The sequence below is a fragment of the Cuculus canorus genome, chromosome 5 (genome assembly GCF_017976375.1).
Source record: "Cuculus canorus isolate bCucCan1 chromosome 5, bCucCan1.pri, whole genome shotgun sequence".
Lineage (NCBI taxonomy): Eukaryota > Metazoa > Chordata > Aves > Cuculiformes > Cuculidae > Cuculus > Cuculus canorus.
Window position 1 is genome coordinate 26,255,133 of NC_071405.1, and position 26,352 is coordinate 26,281,484.

Here is a 26,352-nt window from a genome sequence, read left to right on the forward strand (position 1 = left end):
CTGGGAGGAGACGGGCTGCAGGGAAGAGGCGACACCTTCGACTTGGAGGTGTGGGACACGAGTCAAGACAAAACGTTTGAGTCGAGGCTGAGGAGTTCGTAACGTTTTCCTGTTCGATAGAAAGCTGTGTTCCGAGCTACGTGATCTACAACGGGATCGGGGCTGGTCAACAGCGTGTTGTTGTCTTCTAAAAGCGCGAGAAGCTGTTCAGGGTTCAACACCTATTTGCGTACAAATGTGTGTCTTGTATATTGCAGTATTTATCCAGGTGTGTTGTTGGGGCATCGCTTGAAAGCGTAGAAGAACAAGAGGAGGAGAAAAATGAAAATAATTCAGCTGCTGACGTTTCTAGTAGGCCAAAGGAGGGAGTTTACCAAATAGTGGGTACTCTTTCTAACCCAGGGAGCCCTAAACCATCTTTTGCAGAGGAAACATACACAGTAAGTAGGAGTCTTATTTCAGTTTGCCATTAGGCAACATCAGAAATATCACAGCTCATGTGAAATGACCTACATTAATGAAATGGTCTTTTGTTGCTGCTGGAAGCTGTATATGCGTATTTTATTCCTTTTTCTTCCTGCACGCTGTTGTCTCCTCCCTGCTAGGTTCGATACAGCAACTAGTAAAAGGAAGGAACTCAAACTCAGATTTTTTAAAAAAAGTAATTATGGACAGGACATAATTTATCCTGATGATCTATAGATATTCTTTTTCCCTTAAAGCACACACTTCGAGTATCTCTCTTGTATCTGTACGAATTCTAACATCTGAGTGTTAGAAAGCTACATTGTATCATTTAGTTAAACTTGAGAAGAAAAGGAATTTCTGATTTGTTTTTGGTTGGTTTTTTGTTTTTTTGGTTTTTTGTTTTTTTTTAAATGACAGGATTCTAACTATTTTTTGCCAGGTCTCCTCTCGAAAAGAGCTCTTAAGTCACTTTCTTGAGTGTGAGATTATTTTATATAATATCACTGAGGATGCAAATCAAATCGAAGAAGCCATGTGGGCTGCTACGGGTTAGTACAACATTCAACCGAACAGAAAACTGGTTTCTGTACCAGAAATGTATAATGGAATTATCTGGGATTTACTTTAAATGTATGATGAGATTATCCAGGATTTATAGTTTACTGTAATATGAAACAGGGTTCCTTGATGGAGAAATGTTGCATGAATTGTTCAGTTAATTAGCAAGGGACCGTGGTATGACTCCAGCATTCATAAGCTAAAGAAGCTGTCATGGAATGGTCCAACACAATAAATGACAACAGTGTAGGCAGTTATTTCCCTAAATAACTATCAACCATCATCTTATCTATTTGCATTGAGAGTGGGTAGAAAACTTGCCCCCGTGATATTGAAATAATGTTTCAATATCTTATGTGATTACTTAAAATGTATTTTGACTTAGATGTCCAATAAAAACTACTGCTAACAGCCTTTCTGAAACTTTCTCCTCATTATTATATCCAAATTGTAATGGACATCTGGAATCTTTTTACAGTGACAGTGCAATATTGTTTTTAATACGATAGTTAAACTAAACTATGCTGTGCTGTATGTAGTAAAATAATTGGATAACATAAGCTTTAGAGGCTTATGTTTTGTTGAGTCCACTTTTAATTATTTTGCTCTAAATTAAAGTAAGGAAACTTTACTTGAATTCTGTAGATTTTCTGTTTCACTCATGGAAAAACACATTTTCTTTCAGTATCTCAGCAGTCACTAAGGATGAACCACTTCCATAGTTTGTTTCTTTTTTTCCCCTTATGCTAGATAGCTCTATGGTGATAATGTTGATTTCAAATTATTTGAAATCTACTTTTCTTGTTTTATTTCCTCTATTATACAGCAACCTAAATAAAGAGTATTTGTTTAAAAATACATATCATATAGAAATTTATGGTATAAATATCTATACAGGACCTTTATCTTAAAGCAAAACTACAGCTTGAGAAATTCAGTTTACAATAAATTAAATCATTTGCTTTCATTTAACAGAGCTACATATGGACATTGAGCATTTTACAACACCAAAGTTATTCATCCTCATTTCAACAATAATGAGCTGGGCAAACAGTAAACCCCCTGACCCTGTAAGTAATATAAAAACATATTTTTAAACTGAATATTACCATTTAATGGAAAATATTAATTAAATTCAATTAGAGAAAGTATTTCAGTAAGTATTTCAACAACTGCCAATAAAGTTAGTGTCAGCAAGTGTGTTTTTTCTTACGATCCTTTCACCCTGAACCACTACTTACTGGTAAAATTGTTAAATTTATTCTGCTGGATAGAGAAGTTTAGGCACTGGGCTACAATAATAGAGGCAGACGTTGGGAACTGCTTGGACAAGAGGTAAGGCCTGGGCTGACCACAATACATACTGTGCTTTAGTCATGAAAATTCCATATTTAATATATATTCAGTGAACTACATATTTAAACCAGTATGTATATGGATAAATAGATTCATCTTTATATGTTAAGTCTTAAAGAAATTGTGCACATTAATGTTATCCATAGCAGTTGTCACAGTTTTTCAAGGTTGTGTGATGCTATATCAAATAAAATATTTTAAAATATAAAAATCTTTTGCTGTGAAAATTGAAATTGAACTGTTGACATATTCGAAATGTTAAACCTCAAGTAACAGAATCAGACGTTTTTAAGAATTTTCAATGGAAATGTTAAAACAGTTGGGTTTTTTTTAAGAACTTACGTTAACCATCTAGGCTTTTAAAAACTATTCTAAGACACGTGTAACAGTCACATTTTTTCCTTTTTAGGAAGATCCTGAAATTCCTTTTACTGATGAAGATTATCGCAGAAGAAAAGCTCATCCTAACTTTATTGATCACATAAATGCTGAAAAACTCATTCTCAAATTTGGGAGAACTGTATGTAAAGAACTATGTATAGGTTGTTTGCTCTTCTTACTCAGGGCAGTATCTTAGTAATGGCAATTATCAACAATATGAATAAATTTTAAGACCATGTTACTGTCTTGATAAATATAAATATAACATCAATTATTAATAAAATATCAAGTATAGAGAAGACAATGTCTTTTGAAGCTTAAGTATCTACATAACACAAATCTCAAATTTTGTCTTTTTTCCGTAAGCAGTGAGTAAATCCTGCTTATCTCGTTTAAAAAAGGTATCGGTTTATTGGTTACATGAGAGGAATCTAAAGCAGCGGCCTGTGTGGGGACACTTGAAGCTAAAAGAATGTAAAGGAAAGGGATATTAGTTTTGAAGAAAAGCAGCGTCTTTAAATAAGCTATATTAATATTATGTCTCATTCAAATACTTACGACATGTTCCAGCTACACTTAGCACGTTCCTGGATAGTTTGTGCTCTTAGAGTAGAGGGCTTGTTGACTCTATTCCACCCTATAATTCACTTTTAAATCATGTCCATAGAGCTGACTCAGAATACCTAGAATATATATTATCACTTCATATGCGTTTTAAAATTACTTCCTTCAGCTCTGTTTGTTTTGACGCGGTTAGACTATTAATCTTACTAGAGAACAGATCATGCCTCTGTCTGTATTTAAGAACTATTATTAAATAATCAGTGGCTCAGATTGTGCTTCACAACTCGGGAAAACTGATGCTGTTGTCATTAGAGGTTAGGAGAGAGAACTGGAAGACAATGAAATACACTGTATTATGAAGCTGTCATTTGGTTGTTCTCTTTGTGCATTAGCAATTTCTCACAATAAATATAAGGTGGTGTCCATTGCAGAAATTTATCAAGCTAACTGTGGAGAGGGAAAAAACTTTACTCTCATTTGAGTAAACACTTGTCATGTTATGTCCTGCTGAGAAGATAACAATATAAATTATATTATAGTTTAACATGGGTTTATAGGTACAGACTAGCAGTAGAATTTGGTTTGTATCTTGAAAAATCAATGGTAAATTCTTACATTTACTGTGCTAGCATGGACTTATTCTATAAGACTATGGAATAACTATCATACTTGTGAGGTTAGAAATATGAAGATTGTAAACCTCGCAATAATGTCTGCCACCAGTAGCACGCAGATGAACTATTGACTCAATTTTCTGACTAATCCAAAGCAGTGAGTCACTACGTAACAAAGGTAATAATATAGCTGCTAAATGTTTGCCAGGCTGAATGTCTGAGAAGACAGTGGAACAATCTGTAGCAGTACACGATAAAGCAACTTGAATATTTTCAATATATACTCCTTGTAGGTGTTTCAAAAGGAGCCCTTTTCCTCCAGAACTCCAGGGGCACCTTCAATGGATATCATTGCTCCTGTTCAGTTTCTGTCAGCACTTTGGAACAGGAAGGCTCCAAAGCATTTGTTCCCCCACGCTGATCAACATTAGCTTCCTGTGATGGCTAGAGGCTTCTGGATTACAGTTCTTACCCATTTCTAAAGTTAGTGGCATCTGGAGTATGTGCCATCTATGAAAGAAATGGCAGTGTTACCATCAGCTGCAAAGAGCTCATCAGGAAATACTAGCATTCAACAGATGTGTCAGTCGTGTACAGAACATCTTGCACCTAAGAACAGAAGGATTTATTAGCCTTCATACATGTTCAGAGTGCAATTTAATGACTGTTGTTGCTTAAAGCAAGATTTCACTTGAGTTAGTGTATATCCCACCTATATTTTGCTTAAAATTCGGCAGGAGCTGTAAGCTAGAAGTCTTTGCTTCCTACCACTAATAACTTTTTACCTTTACCTTTGTGGCAGGGTGTTCAGGCTGTGTAGCTTTTCTCAGAGAGAAGTTGCTGACTCTGGGGTTCTGCCCAACCCAGAATCCTCAGAGAACCATCTGCCCACCACAGACAGCAGAGCTCATCTCTGAGCAATTTTCTCAGTGGCTTCACAATTCCTGAATCCATTAATTTAGACCTTTTTCCCACTTAAGGCATTTTATAAGAATAAAACAAACAAAAAAACAGTGAAACAACTAAAGCCTAGACCTAATAATACTATAGCTAGGATGTGACATCTAGTGGCTTTAATGAATATTACACAGGAACTTGGTGTTTACCCGTGACTTAACATGCTGTGTGCAACTGGAACTTGCCTAATAATTGTCTTACTTTTTAAATTAAGTATATCCAAGTCATCTTGAGTAGTACCTTCCCAGATGTGTGACTTGTGACACTAAATAGATAAATTTTAGAGGGCTTGAACCTGTTTCAGAGGTTTCTATTCCAGTGAAGTATAGGACTCGGTGCCAAACTGTGGTTTGTCTCCACAAGTGGCTACTGCAGAAGCCACTTAGTAAGCTAAATGGAACAAAAACCTGTGTGTTATATTCTTCTTGAGGGAGATGAGAAATAGTACCTCCAGTGCTTTCACAAGAGACCTTTTTTTCCTACCAGGAGACAGAAGTTACAGCATATCTTCTCCTGGGCCATATTTGTAGTTGTCCCAGAACAATCTTGGGAGCTGCTGCTTTTAGGTTACCAACAGTTTCTGTCATGGTACTACCCAAGCAAGCTAAGTGTGGGAGCTTTTATGCTATCTGTAATGTCTTCTAATTTAAATGTTTCTTGTAATTACTAACGAGCTGTTGCATTCAACTTCATTGACAGAGTTTTTTTTAGGAAGTTTTATTTTGTAAGTAAACAGATAAAACCACATACACAGATATGATACACTGGTCTTGTAACTTGTCGTCCTTTATATGATGATTTCCTGATATAATCAAAGACTGGCTAACAATGTTTTTACTTTATGCTTCTGAAATCTTATAAAGATGATAACAGAAGATGCTTTTTTTTCCACAAAAAAAAAGTAGGTCCTAAATCTGACCATTTATCCCCTCTGCTGGTGAATGCAGGTTCTTTTACATGGTACTGTGTATCTAAATAGCGTCTAGGATCTTTACAAGAAGATCATGATTTATCAGTTTTGTTTAATCTTAAAAAATTTTAGTGACTGGTCTTAATTTAAAAGATTTCCTTGAAAGTTTCTCTCCTTAAGAAGATTTTTTTTTCTCTGTATAGCCATCTTCAACACTGATATTAACTTTTTACATAAAGAGGCAGCTAGGACAGGCAAATTTATGACATCACACAATAGTGGTCAGCAAAAAACTATGTGGGTTGAATGTCACATATGGGTAGGAACACATTTAGATAGTTCATGGATTTTATTTTTTTATTTTAAATTATACATTAAAATGAAAGAGAAGCAAATATCTAATCATTAATCCAGCATTTGCCACTTGTTTAAATAGTCAAGTAGAAGTGTAATGCAATTAAAAAAATAGCTGCAATGAGATTCAGAGTTATTTTTCTTGGAACCAGAAAGTTGGAATGTAAGTTATCCTGCTCAGTTTATTGATTTACATAGCTTACTTCCAATGTCTTAACTTTTAACAATTTTGCAGAATTTCAGTTCAAATGTAGGCAAGTCAATTCTGATTGAGCAATGCTTTTTTAAAGGAAATATTATCACTATGACTTATGAAACTACTGGGTATGCAACAACTGATCTAGCTACAAATTTTAATTAATACAACTTGCACACTTTGTGTTTTAGTACACAAATATTCAAGTTTCGGGCTAAGTCGTTATCTCATTTGCAGTACCACATTTTTATAAAAATTTTCTCGCTGATTTAACTTCACAGAACAAACAAAAATTTTCAACTTATGTTGTTGCCTCAGGACATCAATATGGAGCTGGGGAAGGAGTCTTCCACTACTTCTTTAAGGTAAACACACAACTATTTTTGATGATTGATGTAATTTCTAGGGCAAAACCACACTGGAATTTAATGCATTTTTACTGGCTTTGGTATCATAAGCTTAATGCTTTTGCGAACAAAACAAGAGAAGGCGCCCTCCTAGACCTACTGTTTGTGAATAGAGAAGGCCTTGTCGGGAATGTGACAGTTGGAGGGCGCCTGGGGCAAAGTGATCATGAGATGATAGAATTCTCAGTTTTAGATGAGGTGAGGAGGGGGTGTAGCAGAACGGCCACATTAAATTTCCAGAGGGCCAACTTTGGACTGTTCAGAAGGCTGGTTGATAAAGTCCCATGGGAGACAGTCCTTAAGGGCAAGGAGTCCCAAGGGCTGGGTGCTCTTCAAGAAGGAAATCCTAGCAGCTCAGGAGCAAGCTGTCTCCATGTTCTGGAAAAGGAGCTGGCGGGGAAAAAAAACAGCTTGGCTGAGTAGGGAGATCTTGAGAGACATCAAAAAGAGGAATGTCTATGAGCTTTGGAAGAAGGGACAGGCGTCTTGGGTAGACTACAGGGAGGAAGTGAGATCGTGCAGAGGAAAAATCAGGAAGGCTAAAGCCCAACTAGAGCTCAGATTGGCCAAGTTGATGAAAGATAACAAAAAATCTTTCTGTAAATACATTAACAATAAAAGGAGGGCCAGGGAGAATATTCAGTCCTTATTGGATGCAAAGGGAACAACTGTAACAAAGGATGAGGACAAGGCTGAGGTACTCAATGCCTTCTTTGCCTCAATCTTTAGTAGTAAGGAAAGTTGTTCCCTGTGTGTACATACCCAGGAGTTAGAGGAGCACATCAAAGCTCCCATGTTCAAAGAGGAGGTGGTTAGAGGCTTACTTGCCCACTTAGACACTCACAAGTCTATGGGGCCGGATGGGATCCATCCAAGAGTATTGAGGGAGCTGGCGGATGTGCTTGCCAAACCCTTTCCATCATCTTCCAGCAGTCCTGGCTGAGAGTGGATAGAAAGCTGCATGAAGGAGAAGGACCTGGGGGTCTTGGTTGACAGCCATCTGAACACGAGGCAGCAGTGTTCCCAGGTGGCTAAGAAGGCCAATGGCATCTTGGCTTGGATCAGAAATGTCATGACCAGCAGGTCCAGGCAGGTTATTCTCCCCCTGTACTCAGCACTGGTGAGACCGCACCTCGAATACTGTGTTCAGTTCTGGGCCCCTCACTACGAGAAGGATGTTGAGGCTCTGGAGCGTGTCCAGAGAAGAGCAACAAAGCTGGTGAAAGGGCTGGAGAACAAGTCTTATGGGGAGCAGCTGAGGGAACTGGGGTTGTTTAGCCTGGAGAAGAGGAGGCTGAGGGGAGACCTTATTGCTCTCTACAACTACCTGAAAGGAGGTTGTGGAGAGGAGGGAGCTGGCCTCTTCTCCCAAGTGTCAGGGGACAAGACAAGCAGGAATAGCCTCAAGCTCTGCCAGGGGAGGTTCAGGCTGGATATCAGAAAAAAATTTTTCACAGAAAGGGTCATTGGGCACTGGCAGAGGCTGCCCAGGGAAATGGTTGAGTCACCATCCCTGGAGGTGTTTAAAAGACAGGTGAGTGAGATGCTCAGGGGCATGGTCTAGCGGTTGATAGGAATGGTTGGACTCAACGATCCTGGAGTCTTTTCCAACCTAGTGATTCTGTGATTATTTGATCCCTTTGAAATTTTTTATCTACAGTTTCCACTTTTTTTGGCTCTAGATGTTTGGATTTTTTTTTCCATAGTGTTTGAACAGTGTACTTTAGAGTGAGAACATGTCGTCATAATGATGGTATCAGGAAAAATGTTTTTCTTCTCAACATTATATTCTTGTTTTTCCCAAGAATTTATTTTCTTCAGGATACGAATTAACATTTGTCAGGATCAAAGTATATTCTTTTAAAAAAAGTTTCTTTGTAGGCTGCCAGTCAGTATTTCTCATGAATTGTTTCCTTTCCTGCAGCTCCATTAATCATTCAAGAAATTGAACTTTAAATCCTGAATACATAGATTTGCCTAGTAAACAAATGCTCCTGTTTTAGCCCTGCTTAAAAGTAAACTTCTCCTGACTTCATTCTCCGTTTGTATTTTCAGATAGGTTGGCTTAGTGAGACTCCTGCAATACCTGTTTTTGGAGATGGAAACAACTTTATTCCAACTATTCATGTTCTAGACTTGGCAGCGTAAGTAAAAAAAATGATTTATCTTTAACAGACTTCTCTATATTGTTTATCATAATTAATACTGAGTAGTTACATGGGTTAGTAATGTTTCCTTAGTGTTAATGCAGCATACATTCAAAGCTACCAAGGCACAAATCAAAGTTGCCATACCACAAGGGTATGTGCTATATTAGTTGCTTACCAAGGATCTGCCATTGGTACAAGGTCTCTCCGACTCGAGGAGCAACCTTGAGAGATGTCCCAGCTCAAGGAGAGATCACTGCCATGCAGCAACACTGCCTAGCAGGGAGAGATCAAAGAAGACTCACTTAGGCTCTCTGACTTACGGAACAGAATGATTGGCTTGTAGTCAAATTACATGTGATGGGAAAGGTACGCATGAGGCTCCTTGTACCCACAACTTTATTTGTTCCTTGATAAATGAGTCTTGGAAGAGCCATCAGCTATTCAGGCATTAATCGCACGATCAAATTTGAAGCTTGTACGCATCGGTGCTCACTGTGTCACTCTGCTCTGTTATGGGTTTCAGAGAACAGCTTGAAACTAGAGTTCTTGGCCTGGCTATGGCTCAGGTCTTTACCTCTTTTCGAGCCTGTACCAAACTACTGCTAGTTTGGTTAAGGGGTTGAGTGCGTCTTTCACAGCACAGACTGGAAATGGATCAATTACTGTACAGCAGGCTAAGTTAATATCTTCTACAGATGTTGAAATAAAATATCTCACCGTGCTTCTTTATTAAGGAAAATAGGTATGAAAATGTCATGCTCTGAAAAGTTCTGCAAGATTTTACGAACTCTTTGTGCTGTTTCTAAAATGCATTTGACAAGCAAAGCTCAGTATGCTTCACTGACTACCGGCCCTGACTGTATTTGCTATGTTTCAGAGTGTTACAAAATATAGCAGACCACAGGCCAAAGTCTCACTATATTCTTGCAGTAGATGTATCTATGCACACTCTTAAAGAATTAATAAAGGTGAGTAATTTTATTCTCTTTTTTTCTGATATCCTTAAGATTTTAAAAGCTATACATTTTACTGAAGTAGAAGTTTCTAGGTCTTCCTGAATTATCTTGTGTAGTAAATTACATAGAAAATTATTTTTAAACCCTTCAAGGCTTCTTTTTCAAATCCTTTGAATGAAATATATTACTTGGACCTGATTTTGCAGAACTAACTTTTGCAGTATTATCATTAACTTAAGTAGAAATTTTACTTAAGAAATCTCTGGTGAATTGTTGTGGGATTCACAGTACTGTAATTAGATACTCAAAGTCTTAAGATGTTTTTTGCTTAATTTTTTAGGAAGATACCTTTTTCCCCCAAGCATTTTAAAATTAAGTCTTGAAATAGTCTTGATGACACTGATAGTGGGAGTCAACAAATGCAATGTAACAGGAGACTTGCTCATTAAGCAAATGTTATATAAGGACCAAATGTAACAGCCCAATATTTTTGGTTGTGTCTAAGATTGTTTAACAGAACAGTGTGTTAAGGAGCTCACAAGAAGATGCAAACTTTGTTTTGGTCCACATAAATACACAGGGTCTTACTGAAAAGTTAATAGTTGAACCATTTTGTAGAAGTGACCATAATGCAATTAGTCAACATGCCTATGTAAGAAGCAAAGGTCAAAATAATTTTTGCAGCTGTGATCAACCATAGGAAAGAGCATTATATAAAAATGAACACAAAACATTAAAAATATGAAGTCCTTAGAGGAGAAGAGTAGAGGTTACTGGAACATTATTAGGCAAATAAGGCCATTGCTTGCTACTTATTAAGAGACGTTTGGGAAAGAGAAAATGAAAATTAGCATGGTTAAACTGTAGGCTGAAGAATAAGAGATACCAGACTTGTTGTAATTATGTCCAGATGAAGAAAACAGAATAGAAAAGATCATGAACTCTGGCAGGGTAAGTGAAAAAACGAAGATCAACTATCAACTACCAGGAGACTCAAAATTAATATCTTTTTATCAAACACTTAAAAGAACACAAAGCCTGCGAGAAAATCTGTAAGGCAAATTGATGATTATGGCATAAAACGGGTGCGTGAAGGAGACAAAGCCACAGCGGAGACACTTAGCGTTGCTAAGCATGAGTAAGAATTGGAAGCATCTTAATGCATCAGGATTTTTATGGATAATTGTTAGAGGATCTGTATAAAAGTAAAGTAGCTTTAGAAAAGATATAGAATGAACTGACGAAATGAACGCTAAGAAACCACCAGTCATATGGTATTTCAATGAAGAGGTGTGAAATAGCTCAAGGAGGAAATAAATCTGAATTGCTTATTTGTGCATACAACTTGCAGTTTAGCACTATCCTGGCATTTGAAGGCTGGAGGATGATAAATGCGATACTAATGTAAAAAGAGAGGTTCCTGGGAACTGCAGGATTTTTGGGAATTACAGGCCAATATGCCTAATATGATTGGCTAATCAAGTTGCGCTGAGGGAGATTTAGACTAGATATTAGGAAAAATTTCTTCACCAAAAGGGTTTTCAAGCACTGGACCAGGCTGCCCAGGGAAGTGATAGATTCACCATCCCTGGAGTTACTTGAAAGATGTGTAGATGTGGCACTGAGGGACATGCCTAGGGCAGACTTGGCAGTGTTCGGTTTACAGTTGGACTTGGCGATCTTAAAGGTCTTTTCCAAACTAAACGATTCTATGATACTATGGGTCTAAGATTCAATGATTATTAGATATTATAATAAATTAAATGCATTAAAGGACACCCAGATATAATACATATGATCTATTTGAGGACACTCAGTGTGACTTTTGTAAAATACTTTACCGGTAAATACTTCCAAAAAAAGTACTTTAAAATACTTTGGAAACCTGGAATTCTTTAATGTGCCCAGCAAATATAGATAAGGGTGAACAAACTGATGTACTCTACTTGAATTTCCCAAAAGCATTCAAGGAGTACTTCACCAAAAGCTGTTGAGAAGCAGCTAGGCACCCTAAGAAAAGCAGTTGGGTCCTTTCATGGGTATGTGACTGCATAGAAACAGGAAATAGGAGTAAGTGGATGGTTCTTGTGAAGAAAGGAAGTTGCCAGTGGAGAGAATGTTATACAGTGCTGCAGATAGTTATCTTCGCAGAAGGCTGTACCAGCCTGGCTTTCTGTGTTTTGGGGTTGGTTTTTCTGGTTGTTTTTTTTTTTTTTTTTTTTTTAGTTGCAATTACTAAAGAGGAATTTATATATAGCAAATCAAAACTGTTTAATACTAACATTAAAGTTAATACACTGTTCTTTGATTTGTCTGTTTCAAATCAGCATACTGATTTTTCAGGCATGGTGTAACATAAAATTTAAAGCACATATTTTATCTGCAGAAACCCTGTTCAATTTTTTCTGAGAATCTGAATTGATGAGTGTATTTTTTTTTTTTTTGATAGTGTATCAGTAAAAATGTTGGACCAGGAAAAATTGAGAAGATTCCAAAAGAAAATGCGTTCCTGAGTAAAGAGTTAACAGTTAGTACTTTTTTACCTTTAATTACTTAAAGAAAGGATGTAAACTTGACAGTGTAACATCATGAAATATATAATTTCTTTCTTTATTTCAACAGGAAAAAATTACCCTAAAACATGCCTGAAAATATATACAGTGAGTTTTAATTTAGAAAATACAAAAAGTAAAATTTAACTGTTATAGAATAGTCTATTTTGAGGAGTTACAGTCTGATTTAGAAAAGCAGTGAAGCACTGATGACACTGCTGCACTGTGCATACTGGAACACTCTAACAAAACTTACACAAAATGATAAAAATAACAAAGTTAATAAAGAGGTGCTACTAAAGCTGATAAGCACAGAATACATAAATTATGTTGTTTTCATCTATTTATCTGGAATGAATTGTTCATAGGAGAAATAAATAAATTACAACCCTGGTATTTTTAAGATGATAACTGTCAAGTTTATGAAACAGGTTATTCCTTGTACTAATATGAAACTTTTGTATTGTACAGAATGATTGTTAAATGGTTCCTATTCTAAAAGTTCATGAGAACACTCAAATACAAACATACATTATAAATGTTTATGTTTTTTAAAAGCTTAAAATGTCTGTTTGCTTTGTGTGCAAACTCTTTCCCTATGCTTTAATATGCTTTCTATTCTAACCCTTCCATTCTAGTCTGTAGTTTAAGCCAATGGTGTTCTTTTGCCATGCCTAACTTAAATGTGTAAAGTAAATATAGCTTTGCTCCCTCAGCAAATGCATTTGGATATGTTGGTTGTGAACCTGCGCATGGAAGCTGTGTTTCTGAAAGAGATTTTCAACATTAAGTGGGTTGCCCAGGGAGGACTGGTGGAGAACATTGAACAAATCGTCAAAGAATACAAGAAAAGTCGAGGATTACTGGTAAAGATCTGTTATACACTGTTTTAAAGTGTTGCTTTCTTTTTTCCCTGTGTAAATGGTTATATAAACACAAACTTTTAATTTCTTTAAGGAAGAATACATGGGAGACTGATACAGATGCAAAATAAGTGAACATAAAAACTAAAAATAAAATTGAAGAATTAAAAAAAGGGGGATTATTAATTAAAACAATAATAATTAAGTTTTTTTCTTTTATGCCTAAAATTGACACCATGTAAATAAGCTTTCTGATGGAGAAGCTGCTGTTCTGCAACTAGTTTCTGTATGCAATATATGGCATTCCTGATACATTTTGCTTCAATAACACAATAAATGTGTCTTTTATTTAAGCTTTTTTTAATAACAGTCAGTAGTTAAGCAAGTATTTTATCTTATTCATGATATTTAGTGAGCCAGGATATTTAATTGCGATGTAGCTTTCGTTTGCTCTGTTGTGTAATGTACTAAGCAACTGTGCTGTTTCTATGTTAGCTTACTGCTTACAACTTACGTATTCGAAGTTATAGGGGAATTGTTATGGGAAGGTGCAGAAAAATGCTTGCATACAGGCAAATATTGATTGGTATGATAAAGCTGGAGAGAGAAGGCTAGCTAAACCTCTGTCCCTGTCACTACTCTATTAAATTTTCAGAATTTGCACTGTTATATCTACTGAATTAAGTTAGGAAGTTGTATTTAAGAAATGTATTATCTTAATTACACTTACTCATCCCTGGGCTAGGTAGGCTGAAACAAGAAATTGATAATATCTTAAGATTGTGATGGATCTGAATTTTTTGAGGTCAAAATAACCATTGTGATGACAGCAACTCTACCTCAGTTGGGAATCATAGAATCACTAGGTTGGAAAGGACCCACAGAATCATTGAGTCCAACCATTCCTAACAATCCCTAAACCATGCCCCTCACCACCTCATCCACCTGTTCCTTAAACACCTCCAGGGAAGGTGACTCAACCACCTCCCTGGGCAGCCTGTTCCAGTACCCAATGACCCTTTCCGTGAATTTTTTTTTCCTGATGTCCAGCCTGAACCTCACCTGGCGGAGCTTGAGGCCATTCCCCCTTGTCCTGTCCCCTGACACTTGGGAGAAGAGGCCAGCTCCCTCTTCTCCACAATCTCCTTTCAGGTAGTTGTAGAGAGCAATAAGGTCTCCCCCTCAGCTTCCTCTTCTCCAGGCTAAACAACCCCAGCTCTCCCAGCCACTCCTCCTAAGCCTTGTTCTCCAGCCCCCTCATCAGATTTGTTGCTTTTCTCTGGACACACTCCAGGCTTAAATAGCTCCATGGGAAACAGAGTTATTTCATGTTTATGGTAGAATACTTGCCACCTCATCCCAATATTCACTGCTTCCTATCTATCAGGCTGTGTTTCATCTCTTTTGATCATTAAAACGCTAATAGTGCCATATAAGTTGGTCTGTGAGTCTACTAAATAGAAGCATGCTTTTTCTCCAGTGGTGAAGTTGTACATTTACATTAACTAGCTGTGTTACTCAAAGCCTGTGGATGATATAGGAGATAGTCTGCAAGAAAATATATACGTAGTGTAAATAAAACTAAAATATATTTCAAGTTTATTTATAATATTTGTTATTTCCTGTTAATTATAGTAAAAAGATAGTTCTTTATACATAGAAACCTCCGTATTGTTTGAATGATGTTATATCTTTATTTTTTTTTAACAGCCTGTCAAAGTTTGCATTCATGGTCCTCCTGGGGTTGGCAAATCTACCGTTGCTGAGGAGCTCTGTAAACACTACAAGCTACATCACATTAAGATAAATGATGTTATTTCTGAAACAATAGCTAATCTGGTGTGTTGCTGTTTTCTAACATTGTTATTATTTTAATTTATGTGATTTCAAAATGCTTGGCAACATTTAAAAATTACAAATGGAATTATCTTTTGATATACTGATCACCTCTGGGGGATGCACTGAACACTTTTTATAAACTGAAGGTTTATCTGACTGTCCAGGAGCATATGTGAAATGAACTTTTTTTTTTCTTTTTATTACAACTGTGTACAAAAGAAATTTGGCTATGAAATTTCTGATATTATTCATGTTTCTGATCTTGTCTTCAGGAGAAAGTTCTGGCTTCTAAAGAACTGGACTCTGACAGTGCGGAAGAAGAGGAAGAAGATGGTGAAGAGGAGGAGGATAATAATATAGAAGCAGCACAAGAGTTATTGGCTGAAATAAAAGAAAGCATGAACCAGAATGCAGGTAGGAAATACAAAGTACTAAGATCAGATTTAGGTAACAACTAAACAGATTTAGGTAACAATTTGCACAACTCTATGCAAATAGAAATTCAGGAAATAAATTTGTGCTTTAGAACTTTTGCATCCTGCTAAGAGCAAGAATCACATCCATTTGTATGTACATTCAACAGTATGTTCAAAAGCATTAGACTCTTGGACAGATTTTTTAAATTATATCATGTTTTCTTCTCAGAACAAGGAGCATAAATTATATAATGTAAAGTAAAATATTAGTGAAGTATATCTTTATCAAATTTGCGAAGAAAAGTATTCCAGTAAAAAAAAAAAGATTTAGTGCACTGTCATATGAGTTTGGGAAGGAGGTGTTAAGTACTCTATAATTCATTTTGGTCATCTCTAAAGAGTAAACAGTATTTACTGAGGCCTGTAAAGAGTTTTAAAGTCTGCAGATTAAAAATGGTCCATACAAATAGCAATTACCAAAAAGTACTAATTACCATCTATATATGAATAAAGTAATGTATGGTTTGACTCTGTGCTCAAGGTTTTCTGTGCAGTATTAAGTGCCCCCCATCTTAAAAATGCAGTGTATCCCTAGAGGTTTACCTGATTTGGTGCTTGTGTATCTGCAAGGCAATGAACTTGTAATGCACTCAAAAGCTTCTGTAATGAGATCTATGCATCTCTTGCATGCTTTGCTTTGTTGTCTAAAGTAAGAATGCCTTTAAAAATACTAATGTTCTTTTATGATTACAATGGTTTATAAATATTTAAGGTTTTTAAAAGCTGAAGAAAAATAAAGTAAGAAACTAGAGTCAGAAGTAGCAAAAGAGAGAGAAGCATGTAAACCAAACTTTTTACTCCCACACATATGCTCAACAGTGTAGACCAAGTTAATAAAACACTTCATACCTCAAATCTATTCATCTGGAAATGAAACGTGTAAAATTTACCTCATGTTTGTTTTGCAAGACTATCACTCTTACTGTTAACTGTAAATTGAAAAAGATTACTTTGTCACATTTTTCTTTCTATAAATATTTATTTGCTGCTCCTATTAAATCTGATTGCATTGCTCTAAAAAACGCTAATTTCATGTTTAATATCCTTAAAGTTCTAATATTTATATGCTAGTAAACACACATGCAATTTTATTTTATAGCCACACATACATACCACAGATCACTAACAACATGTAATATACAAATAGTAACTCAAAATTTTTTAGGGTCTAAATAAAAGTTTCTCTGATAAATGAATTAAAATGTTAGTAAAATAATTTTGGATCTCTTTTGCACAAGCTACATACCTATTAATCTTTGTGTCTTAGGTCGTCTAGATGATCAGTATGTTGTTAAGCTTGTGAAGGATAAGCTCAAATCTATGCCTTGTAGGAATCAGGGATATGTTTTAGATGGGTTCCCAGAGACCTACGACCAGGCAAAAGATCTTTTCAATTGTAAGTACTGCTGCTTTTTGTTTTATTGCTGCTAATATTGTCATTATTATTATTTGACGCAGGGCCGTATAAGTGAAGTGTATCAGCACTGTAATGACTGCAGTGCAGGACACCAAACAGAGTTGTTTTCACATGGTGCTTAAAATGTAAGAAGTATTCTAATGCTCTATTTAATTTAAGCACAAGATAGTTTTCAGACTATCTTTACTGGCAAAGTAATAAGTAAATGCAAAAATATGGAAGACTGTTTCTTGTTCCGTGTTGGTTTGCTCCACTCAAAGAAGCTCTAAGGCAGAATTTCTTCATAATATTTAAGGGCTGCTTAGTGAGAAGATCATGTGAGTTTTCCAATACATGTTTTTAGAGCTAGATTAGAGTACATATATTAGATCGGCTACAGTAGACTTGATTTGATACAGTAGATATAATATGAGCTCTGGGACATACATTTCAAATTGTGAGCAAGCGATAAGACAAAGAATAATCTCCGTATGTAAATTACATCATGAGGTTTGAAGAAAAAAAAAACCAACAACAGTCTTGTTCAGCTCTATATGCTGGACTGTAAATTATCATGCTCAGCTGATGCTCTTCAGGCACTTTTACTGACTATTCAGAACAGCAGACAGTGGCAGAAACCATTTTAGTCGTACTGCTGTAAAACATTTCTACTCGCTGTTCTGAGCCTTGTTTTTGGCAGAATAATGTATGTGGCAGGAGGAGAAGCCAGAGTCAGAACAGCAGTTTGAAAATTGGACATATTTTAAAATTGTCTATGAGTGTGCATACTTCCATTGTACAGGCAAACAACTATTAGTGTACCAAGGCAGAATTCCGTGGTGGATGGTAGTGTAAATTACTTACTGAGTTCTCTGAGTTCTCTAAACTGATGTCCAGGTTAGATTAATTTCCAACAACTAGTATAATTTGATTATAGACAAGCCTGTGTTTGTACTGGCCACATTTTTAGCGAATATAATGATATTGTTGCTTCAAATTAAAATAGCGATAATTTCTTACTTTTATTTTAGCAGAAAGCAAAGATGAAGAAGAAACTAAAGGCAAAATACGTAAATGTAATGAATTAATCATACCTGGTAAGTTTGATAGATTTCTTTTTAAACAGAGGAGTTTTCAAATTCTGCTGCAACCAACAAGAAGTCTAAAATGTCACTCTATCTGTTCATATTTCATTTAACATAAAATAAATACCTAATTTGTGTGATGCTTGCTGCCCTCTTATTTGAAAGTGAACAATTGATCAAAAGGAGGGTTTCAGTTTGTGGGTGTTCTACTATTCTCTTTTTTTTCTTTTTGTGAAAATGCCATCAACTGTTGGCTGATGGCAATAACAGTGGCTGCCCTGGTTGTGATCACAGCAGCTATTAATGGCGTAAACATAAGCTCCTGGACTTGGCATATTAAAACCCCGTAAATTTATCTTTAGTGTGAGAGCTTGAAGGATGTTGCCAAATAATTTTAATGCATCAGTTAAGTTGGGAACGAAAACAGAGTGGGTTTTGTCTGTGCAGAAATGGCTTCATCTTGGAGTTTTCACTATTCTCGATTTCTTTGGAAGTTTTGATTACATTCAAACAATACATTTGGCATACTTTGTGTTACAAGATATGTCCAGTTAGATAGTAGAATGGTTGAATATCTCAAATATTTAGTGTTTCAGTAAATGGTAGTTTACTGGCTTCAGTGGAAGTGAAGAAAATTCAGAAAGTCCTTGCACTTGCATAAAGGGGACAAAGTTTTGATTTAAAAAACAGGGTTCTACCAAGCTTGTAACCACACTGCATTGTGGTTCTTAAGATTTTTGTGCTGCTCATTGCAAGAATAGTTTTGTTGATAGTGCTAAGTAAGAATTTGGTGAAATTGGAAATGTACCTTCTTTACAGACAAGTCTGTTAATATTGTTAGATTCCTCTGACTGGAGAAGCTGAGCATAAGCATTTAATAATTAAATTCTCTATAAAGATATATACAATTCATATCTATTTATGTTCAGTTGTGATTTAAAATTTCTTATTAACACAAAATAGGTAAGAAAGTGGAAAAACAATAATAAAGAGGTGCTGATAATGTATTCTTCTTCACAGAATTTGTTATTTCTTTGACTGCATCTGATGAATACCTTATAAACAGAATAATAAATCTGCCAGAGACAATTGTTGCTGGAACTCATTATACACAGGACCGGTACTTGCAGTCTCTTAATCTCTTCAGAGAGTTAAACACAGACGATAAGACTGTTCTCAACTACTTTGATGAACTTGAAATACATCCTCAGTTTATTGGTATGAATTAATAAAATTCATAGATAAGTTAAGAATAATAACATTGTATTGCTACAAATTTAACGCTTGTGAAGATTTTTTCTGAGTCTGAAACATGATTACGATAAAGTAGTCGGCTTCAAGATTCTGGAAATCCTACTTTGCTACAGTGATTCACTGTGTGAATTCTGCAAGTCAGTTATTTTGTGTCTTGTTTTTCTCATCTGCAAAATGGGGATGGTGACACAGGCATGTTAGATCATCTACAGCAAGGCGTGTTAAATTTATGGCAATTTGCTTTGAAGATCTTAATTTATGAATTCCTTTTCTGATAATCTTTCCTCTCAATTAGCATCAGTGCTAGCCTCATTTTTTATTTAAAAAGGTATTTATTTTTGAGGATAAATGCAGCTGTTATAAGTGCTGTAATATTTGCATTGTAATCTTGCTTGGCCATCTGAGAAAAAAAAACCTGCAGTCTTTGAGACCTCAAATTTGATGCTTAGAGAATTCTTACCAATAATTTAAATTGCTAGAAGAGTGGTCTGCACTATAATTGGTATATCAAGCTGCAGTTAAAATTGCTGAAACAATGGACTGGTTGACATAGAAAATGTATTCTTTAATTTGGAATACTTCAGGAATGCAATTCCTGGTTATCTTGAAAGAAGAACCTGTGAAAGAAATTTTATCATATAGAATTATGATAGCCTTCTCCTCAATTCATTCAGAGTTTGGACTTCAGGTCCAAATCACAGACACTAAAGCTCTTGCAATAGTCATGTTAGTATTGTACATCTGTCTTCTCTCTGGATTAGTGATTAGACAGAAAAGGGAAGCATGCTTTGCCAATGGCTTTCAAAATAACTTTATAAAGCAGAGGACTGTGGAACAAGGACTACTGAATTCTCATCTAAATTCTGTATTCTGTTTGTTCTATTTTTTTACCTTTCTCTGTTTGCTTTCTTTATCTGTTTCTGGGCCTTTATTTCTCCACTCCTTTACCACCGAACTAGCCCTTTATTGCTGTATGGATACCTGAAATGCCCACACTTCCTCTTGTCTGTGTGCATTTCTGTACTCTTTCTGTCAGATGCCTTCCCACACTGAATACATACAGAGCCCAGAAAGCCCTGAAGACAGTCACCACTTTTCTATGTTATTCCTTGTCCTTCTTTGTTTGCAAGTCTAAAATGTAAGTAGCCTCCAGCAATTAAAAGGGAGAGAATGAAATGAAAGAGGTCTTGCACAATTTCTGTGTTCCTCCATGAAGCTACAGATTTGTTTTGTAGATATAACACAGTAGGAGTGCAACTAGAGATAGGTCAGCGTGTTTATAAGTCTGTTCGAGCAAAAACTTTGGAGTTTGTTGCCAAATCTTAACAAGCTATTGTGTAATTTGCGGTGGAGTCAGGGTCAAAAGCTGATGGTTTTATGCATCTGGATTAAGTTGACATAAGATTGGTGACAGGAAGAGCTCTGATAGTTGAATGACCTCATTTTAAAGTTTCAAAACTTAGGCAAGCTGCAACTGATAAACAGATTATTTGTAAAAATTATTTCAGTATGTTTCTCCCTCACATCATCTTAAAAGGACAAACTTTTAGCTGAAACAAGGAAAGAAAATCATATGTAGAAAACTTAATTCCGTGTAATGAAAAATTTAATTATAAGGAACTGAACGCAACATCTTAAACTTGAAAATTCAAACAATTTGAACACCATATATTTTTAGATCTTGCAGTTATTCACTAATGTCCATTGATAATTGACAAAAGCCTTGAGAAGTTCTCTCTTGTATTGTTTAAAAGATGTAGGCATATTTGAAGATCCTGAGAACAGAATGATTGTAAAAAATATCATCAAAGAAATTGGGGAACCTCGGAATTATGGTTTGACAGATGAAGAAAAGGAGAATTTGGAACGGAGAGCAGCTGAGGAACGCCTTGTCAAAGAAGCTCAAGAAAAAGCTGAACAGGAGCGTAAAGAAGCTGAGGAGAGGGCTGAAAGGAAGGCAAATTGGGAAGAGTGGGTAGGTTAATACATATCTTTGGGAAGTCATTATTATTTATGTGTTTTAGATGGCTTCCAGCAATCTGTTATGTAAATACACTTGGAAAATGTGGCATAAATTCTCCAGTTCCTTATATCATACTTTAGAGCTGGGTTAGACCATCTTCATAGTGCATTTCGAGGCCCAGCCTAAAGAATACAGTCTCTTTTAGATTACAGACATAGCAGGAGAGGTTTTTTTTTTTTTGGCATGTTGGTATCAGCATGTCTTTAGAATACTTTTATGATACTCTTATTGTTGTTGCTGTGCCATAACTGTTTGTTTCACCATTTATAAATACCTACTATAATTAATGGTGATTTCCCGTAATGAGCTTTCTAGGACTTTTGTGTTTTGCTCACTTCACTCCTAAGCAGCTGACCAAGTCTTAATTATCATGCCTTTCCAACAAGACTTTTAACTAAACACTGATCAATATTCCAGTCTGCATTGCAGAACGGTTTTTGAGCTTACAAGAGAAACCACCTTTGAGAGCTGATTCCTGAGTTCAGTGAGGGCTGCCTGATGCAGTCTGAACGATGCTTTTAGCTTGCTAGTACTTCATAAGTGCTTGGTATTTAGGCTACCCGACTTCGCAGGATTTGCACATGATGTTTTTTCCTTGTTTAGTTTGTCACACCTACCTAATAGGTTACTTTGTCATCTACCCACATTTTAGGTAAATAACCTAAAATAGGCAAATAACCTAAAATGTATACTGTAAGAATGTTCTTGTTCACACCCAAAGTCAGGTTGTTTCACCAGAAGGCAGTTCTTCAGTTGCTTTCTTTTAGAATTATTTAAAACCCCTTGATCATTCCAGAGAGTAATTATTTTCTTAAACTGAACGCCCATACAGGTCTATGGGGAAATAATACCCCAAAATTATTCAGCATTTGTATAGTCTGAGATTGGCTTGTAAATGAGCTTTTCTTGTTATCTCTATGCTTACTTTCAGCTTCATTCAACATTAAACAGCTTTCTGTACTCTCTGTAAACTTGACTAAAAGATTAGAAAGGGTAGTTAACACATTTTTAAATGTATTCAATCCAAAGCCATCTAACTTTCAAGACAGAAAACTGCATTATCCAAGCTAAAGTAGGTGTTTAAATAAAATATGTACTTAAGTTTATTCTTTCAAATAGGCAGATGCTCAGGAAATCTAAGCAACTATTCATTTGCCTTTGAGACTGTAGATTAGCTGCTGTCTCTGAGCAAAGTGACCAAAGACCACTTGCAGGATTTGTTCAATGGCACTCGTGGATTGAGCAAATATGACCATTAATCTTTTCCAGATATCGGTATATCGGTTTTATCTGAACATTGTTTTTGTGTTATGCCTTCAGTATAGAAAGGCAGTCTTCAGAATATCATCCACTTCTAGTATCTATATAAGACTCAGGCTACGGATGAATAAAATAAGACAACTTAAAATAAAATAAAACAACTTGCAAGTATGCATTCCACTAAGTGCTATTAAATGGAAGAAAGAAAAACTCACAGGGGTTTTATTCCCCATCCCTCTTACTTTTTGAATGCAATCATTGTATTTGATTTAATCTGAATTCAAGAATAAATTGAGGTATAGTTTTAGTCTCCTTACTCTATTCCGCCTCGAAAACTGACATAAATAAAACAAAAATAAAACAAAGTGAATAACTAAATGCAAAACAAACAAACAAACTCGAACACAATTTAGTTATTTAGAGAGTCAGAGCTCTCTTCTGAGTAAGAATATTATCCTTCTCTCTAGTTCAGGGAACCCTCAAGAAACTGTCTGCATTTGCAATAGTACTAATTTCTGAAGTGATGCAGTATATTCTAACCATTTTGCCAAATATCTTCTGGAAACAGGACCACTGAAAGGCTTCAGAAAAAAACTCCTTCTTAAATAAAGTAAAATAAAATAACTTTACTAATGAGGTTATTTCAGTTTTCATCATGTCCTCAGTATGCCATATGCTCTAAATTTAATAAGCAGCTCATAGTTTTTCCTGCCAAGCTGTGAGTTTTAAAGTTCTGTCCACTGCTGTATAATTTTTTCTCTAGGCCACCATTATTATTTAGTCAAGTGCTATTTGGTAGATCTTATAAATGTTATTCTTTATGATTTTGTTCATTATTTGTAGAATAAACATCTGGAAGAAGTGAAAAGACAAGAACAAGAGTTATTGGAGGCCCAGTCCATTCCACTACGAAACTATTTAATGAAGAACATCATGCCAGTTCTTATGCAAGGGATAAATGAATGCTGTAAGATCAGGCCAGATGATCCAGTTGATTTTCTGGTAAGGTGATTAAATTTATTTTTTCTTGAATATTAAATATTAATATAGAGCCAAAGAATCTCTGTTAACAAAAAGACTTAAATTCTTTTTCTCCACCATCATGACAAGAATTAATTGATGGTGCCTGCAATTCTGGTGAGCAGTAGCTACTTTGAAAATTAAACCCCAGCACCTACTCTTTGTATGTACCGTGCCAATTCTGCTGCTACACAGAGGCCTGCAGAAACAGGGACATCACTCTCCATCCTGCTTACATTCCTCCAGGCACAACAGAACAGGTTGTTGTAACGATGAATGAAAGCTCTCCAGTAATTCCCTTCACAATACATAGATAGATTAATGAGTAAATCCTCTAAGACAATAGTGGAATAAATCCAGTTGTAAAGGGCCTCAAGAAGTTATCTAGTTGAACTTTTGGCTGAGAGCAGAGGCAGCATTGCATTCAAGCCAGAATTCAGATGCAGCAAAGCTACTGCTGTGCGGCTGTTCTTCCTGCACATCATAAGAAACTTACAAACAAGCTATCACCATTTTAGTGTAGTGAAACATGTTATTAACCAAGCAAAAGTTTAAAATGAAAGCATCAGTGTTGCATGTGACTTTAGACACTATGGAATGTTTAATTGTTTTAACTTTTCTGCTTACTGATGATTGACAACTACCTGTGCCTCCAGGAGCATTACACCTTCTGTACTAACTGCATGACTTTCGAAGATCTATATTATCTACTCTCCTGAGTCTAGCAATCGGGTGCTAGGGTACTCCATAGGAATTTCCATGGAGTAACAAATACTGTCATAAATGGCTCACTTCCCTTTCTTGCCCATGAAAGAGATGGAGTGACTGCAACCAAGAGGGAGAATGAGGTGGATGGTATTTTGGATGGTATTTTGGGGGAAGTTTCTCTGACATATCTGCCAGAAGGAGCATTTCAGTGTCATTTAATACTTTCTGTGATTTTGCTTCAAGCAATGCTGTGCACTGTATTTTTGTTATTTTGTGCATATTTTAAAATTGGAGACTTGAAAATAAATGTAACTTTGAAACTTTTCTGTTTATAGGCAGAATATCTCTTGAAGAGCAGTCCTGATATTGAATGAGATAAACATTAAATCCTAACAGCTGTTGAAGTTGAGAAGGGAGAGCATTCCTACTACATTTTAAATAAAAATACTTAGTTTCTGAAATTATTTTTGTTTAGGCTTATTAGGTAATCTCCACGCTTATACCTTGTACTTTATTACTATGTATTGGGTTTTTAATATTCCGTCTAAAAAAGTACTATTTACACACATTGATATATATAATATTGATATATTAATATAACTGTATTTCATATGCCTATTTTAAACTGTAAACCATAAGAGTCTGTTCTCTCTCCAAAATTTTCTTCCTGGATTTTTTTCAGTTACACATTCTGTTTAAGAAGTAAATAGAATTAAATTGTCCTGATCCATAGCGGATGTAGACAGCTAGCCTGGGAAATAAATAAAAGCAGCGAGCTCTCCTTTCCAGCAACCAACAGGCGAAAAGTCACAAAACATAGTCTTCTTGTGCTGCACTGAAGCCTGGCTGGTAAACATTTTCCTAGCATAGGTATGTTGTAAAACCTGGGTTTTTCTTTGGAATCAAGTGTGTGTAGTTCTCATTTTATTATCTTCATTACTCAATATTTGATACACATTTTTTATAGATTTTTGAAGAATCTGGACTCTCCAGCATGTGGCTGTCATTCCCTTCTTTATTGACTTCATATACCTTTAACAGAAATTGTCAGTATATGTGCTGACTGAGCTGAAACTGATGGCATATTTGGTGTAAAATAAAGGATTTTGTTAAAAAAGAAAGCAAGGACTGTTTGGGAGGAAAGGGGTGGGGGGAGGGAGGGAAGGAGGGAGGAAGATCTGAAAGAGTGGTGATTTAGAAACATTTCACACTTATTTTATCTATTACTTTTACTATTAAAATTTTTAGATGTATTAATGCCCAACGTGCTTATTCAGATATATTAATACTTTTATAGACAAACACTCCCATTTTGTCTGTTTTCACACAGTCACACAGCCAAGCGAGTGCATCAGCCTGGAACAGAGTTCTGAACCATCAACTACCCTAAAGAAACTGCTTTCTTTGGGATCTAGATTTCCTGTTAGTCCAAGTTGCCATTTATCATGTGAGGCAGCTGGAGAAGCAACAAACGGTAGAACTTTTTCAGAGTAAAGATTGAAAAAGGAGATAAAACGGGGTGGGTGCGTAGAGTTACTGTAATACATTTACATTTCTACGAAAAAAGTTTTGAGCGTGACTATGTCTTTAAAATTGTCTTAAATTTTTGCAGTCTGTAACGGGCAGAACTTTCAAAAATAATTACTGGGAAAGGGTCTCTGCTCTGTGCGGGAGACAAAATTCAGACGAGCCCGGCGCGGGCGGGCAGGAACGGCGATGCACTCAGAGTGAGCCTCGACTCGCAGCCCTTCGCGTTTCCGAGGCGGGGAGCTCGTCCCTGACCGACTCCAAGCCTCCTCCAAGAGCTGCCGATACCCTCATGATAACACGTTCCCGCCACCTCCGTTCCCGGAGCAGTTATAGTCGGCGCCTCCCGCGGCTCCGAGCCCTCCTCGGCACTCCCCCTCTCCGGCCGGGGCTGAGCGCAGGCGCCGCCTCTCAGCCGTTACCGCTTTGTTTTCGAATCCGGGCGCTCACTCCCGCCGGAACTACAGAGCCCAGCATG

General features: G+C 36.2%; 1 protein-coding gene across 8 annotated transcripts in view; it reads left to right on the forward strand.

Annotated features, from left to right (window-relative positions):
- Nucleotides 1-26,218, forward strand: part of AK7 (adenylate kinase 7) — a 28,544-nt gene extending 2,326 nt beyond the window's left edge. For 2 of the 8 annotated variants that reach the window (XM_054066951.1, XM_054066948.1), the window contains exons 2-18: nucleotides 258-440; nucleotides 908-1,016; nucleotides 2,002-2,096; nucleotides 2,792-2,902; nucleotides 6,640-6,723; nucleotides 8,821-8,909; nucleotides 9,793-9,883; nucleotides 12,321-12,398; nucleotides 13,140-13,289; nucleotides 14,997-15,125; nucleotides 15,398-15,539; nucleotides 16,869-16,997; nucleotides 18,029-18,094; nucleotides 19,103-19,300; nucleotides 21,091-21,311; nucleotides 23,463-23,621; nucleotides 25,315-26,218. In XM_054066951.1, the coding sequence (XP_053922926.1) occupies nucleotides 258-440; nucleotides 908-1,016; nucleotides 2,002-2,096; nucleotides 2,792-2,902; nucleotides 6,640-6,723; nucleotides 8,821-8,909; nucleotides 9,793-9,883; nucleotides 12,321-12,398; nucleotides 13,140-13,289; nucleotides 14,997-15,125; nucleotides 15,398-15,539; nucleotides 16,869-16,997; nucleotides 18,029-18,094; nucleotides 19,103-19,300; nucleotides 21,091-21,311; nucleotides 23,463-23,621; nucleotides 25,315-25,410 (2,130 nt within the window). In that variant the 3' untranslated portion in view covers nucleotides 25,411-26,218. Of the gene's footprint in view, nucleotides 1-257; nucleotides 441-907; nucleotides 1,017-2,001; nucleotides 2,097-2,791; nucleotides 2,903-6,639; nucleotides 6,724-8,820; nucleotides 8,910-9,792; nucleotides 9,884-12,320; nucleotides 12,399-13,139; nucleotides 13,290-14,996; nucleotides 15,126-15,397; nucleotides 15,540-16,868; nucleotides 16,998-18,028; nucleotides 18,095-19,102; nucleotides 19,301-20,295; nucleotides 20,475-21,090; nucleotides 21,312-23,462; nucleotides 23,622-23,729 lie in introns of those variants that run through there. The other 6 variants (XM_054066952.1, XM_054066949.1, XM_054066950.1 and 3 more) reach the window with 6 other exon arrangements.
- The last annotated feature ends 134 nt before the right edge of the window (nucleotides 26,219-26,352 follow it).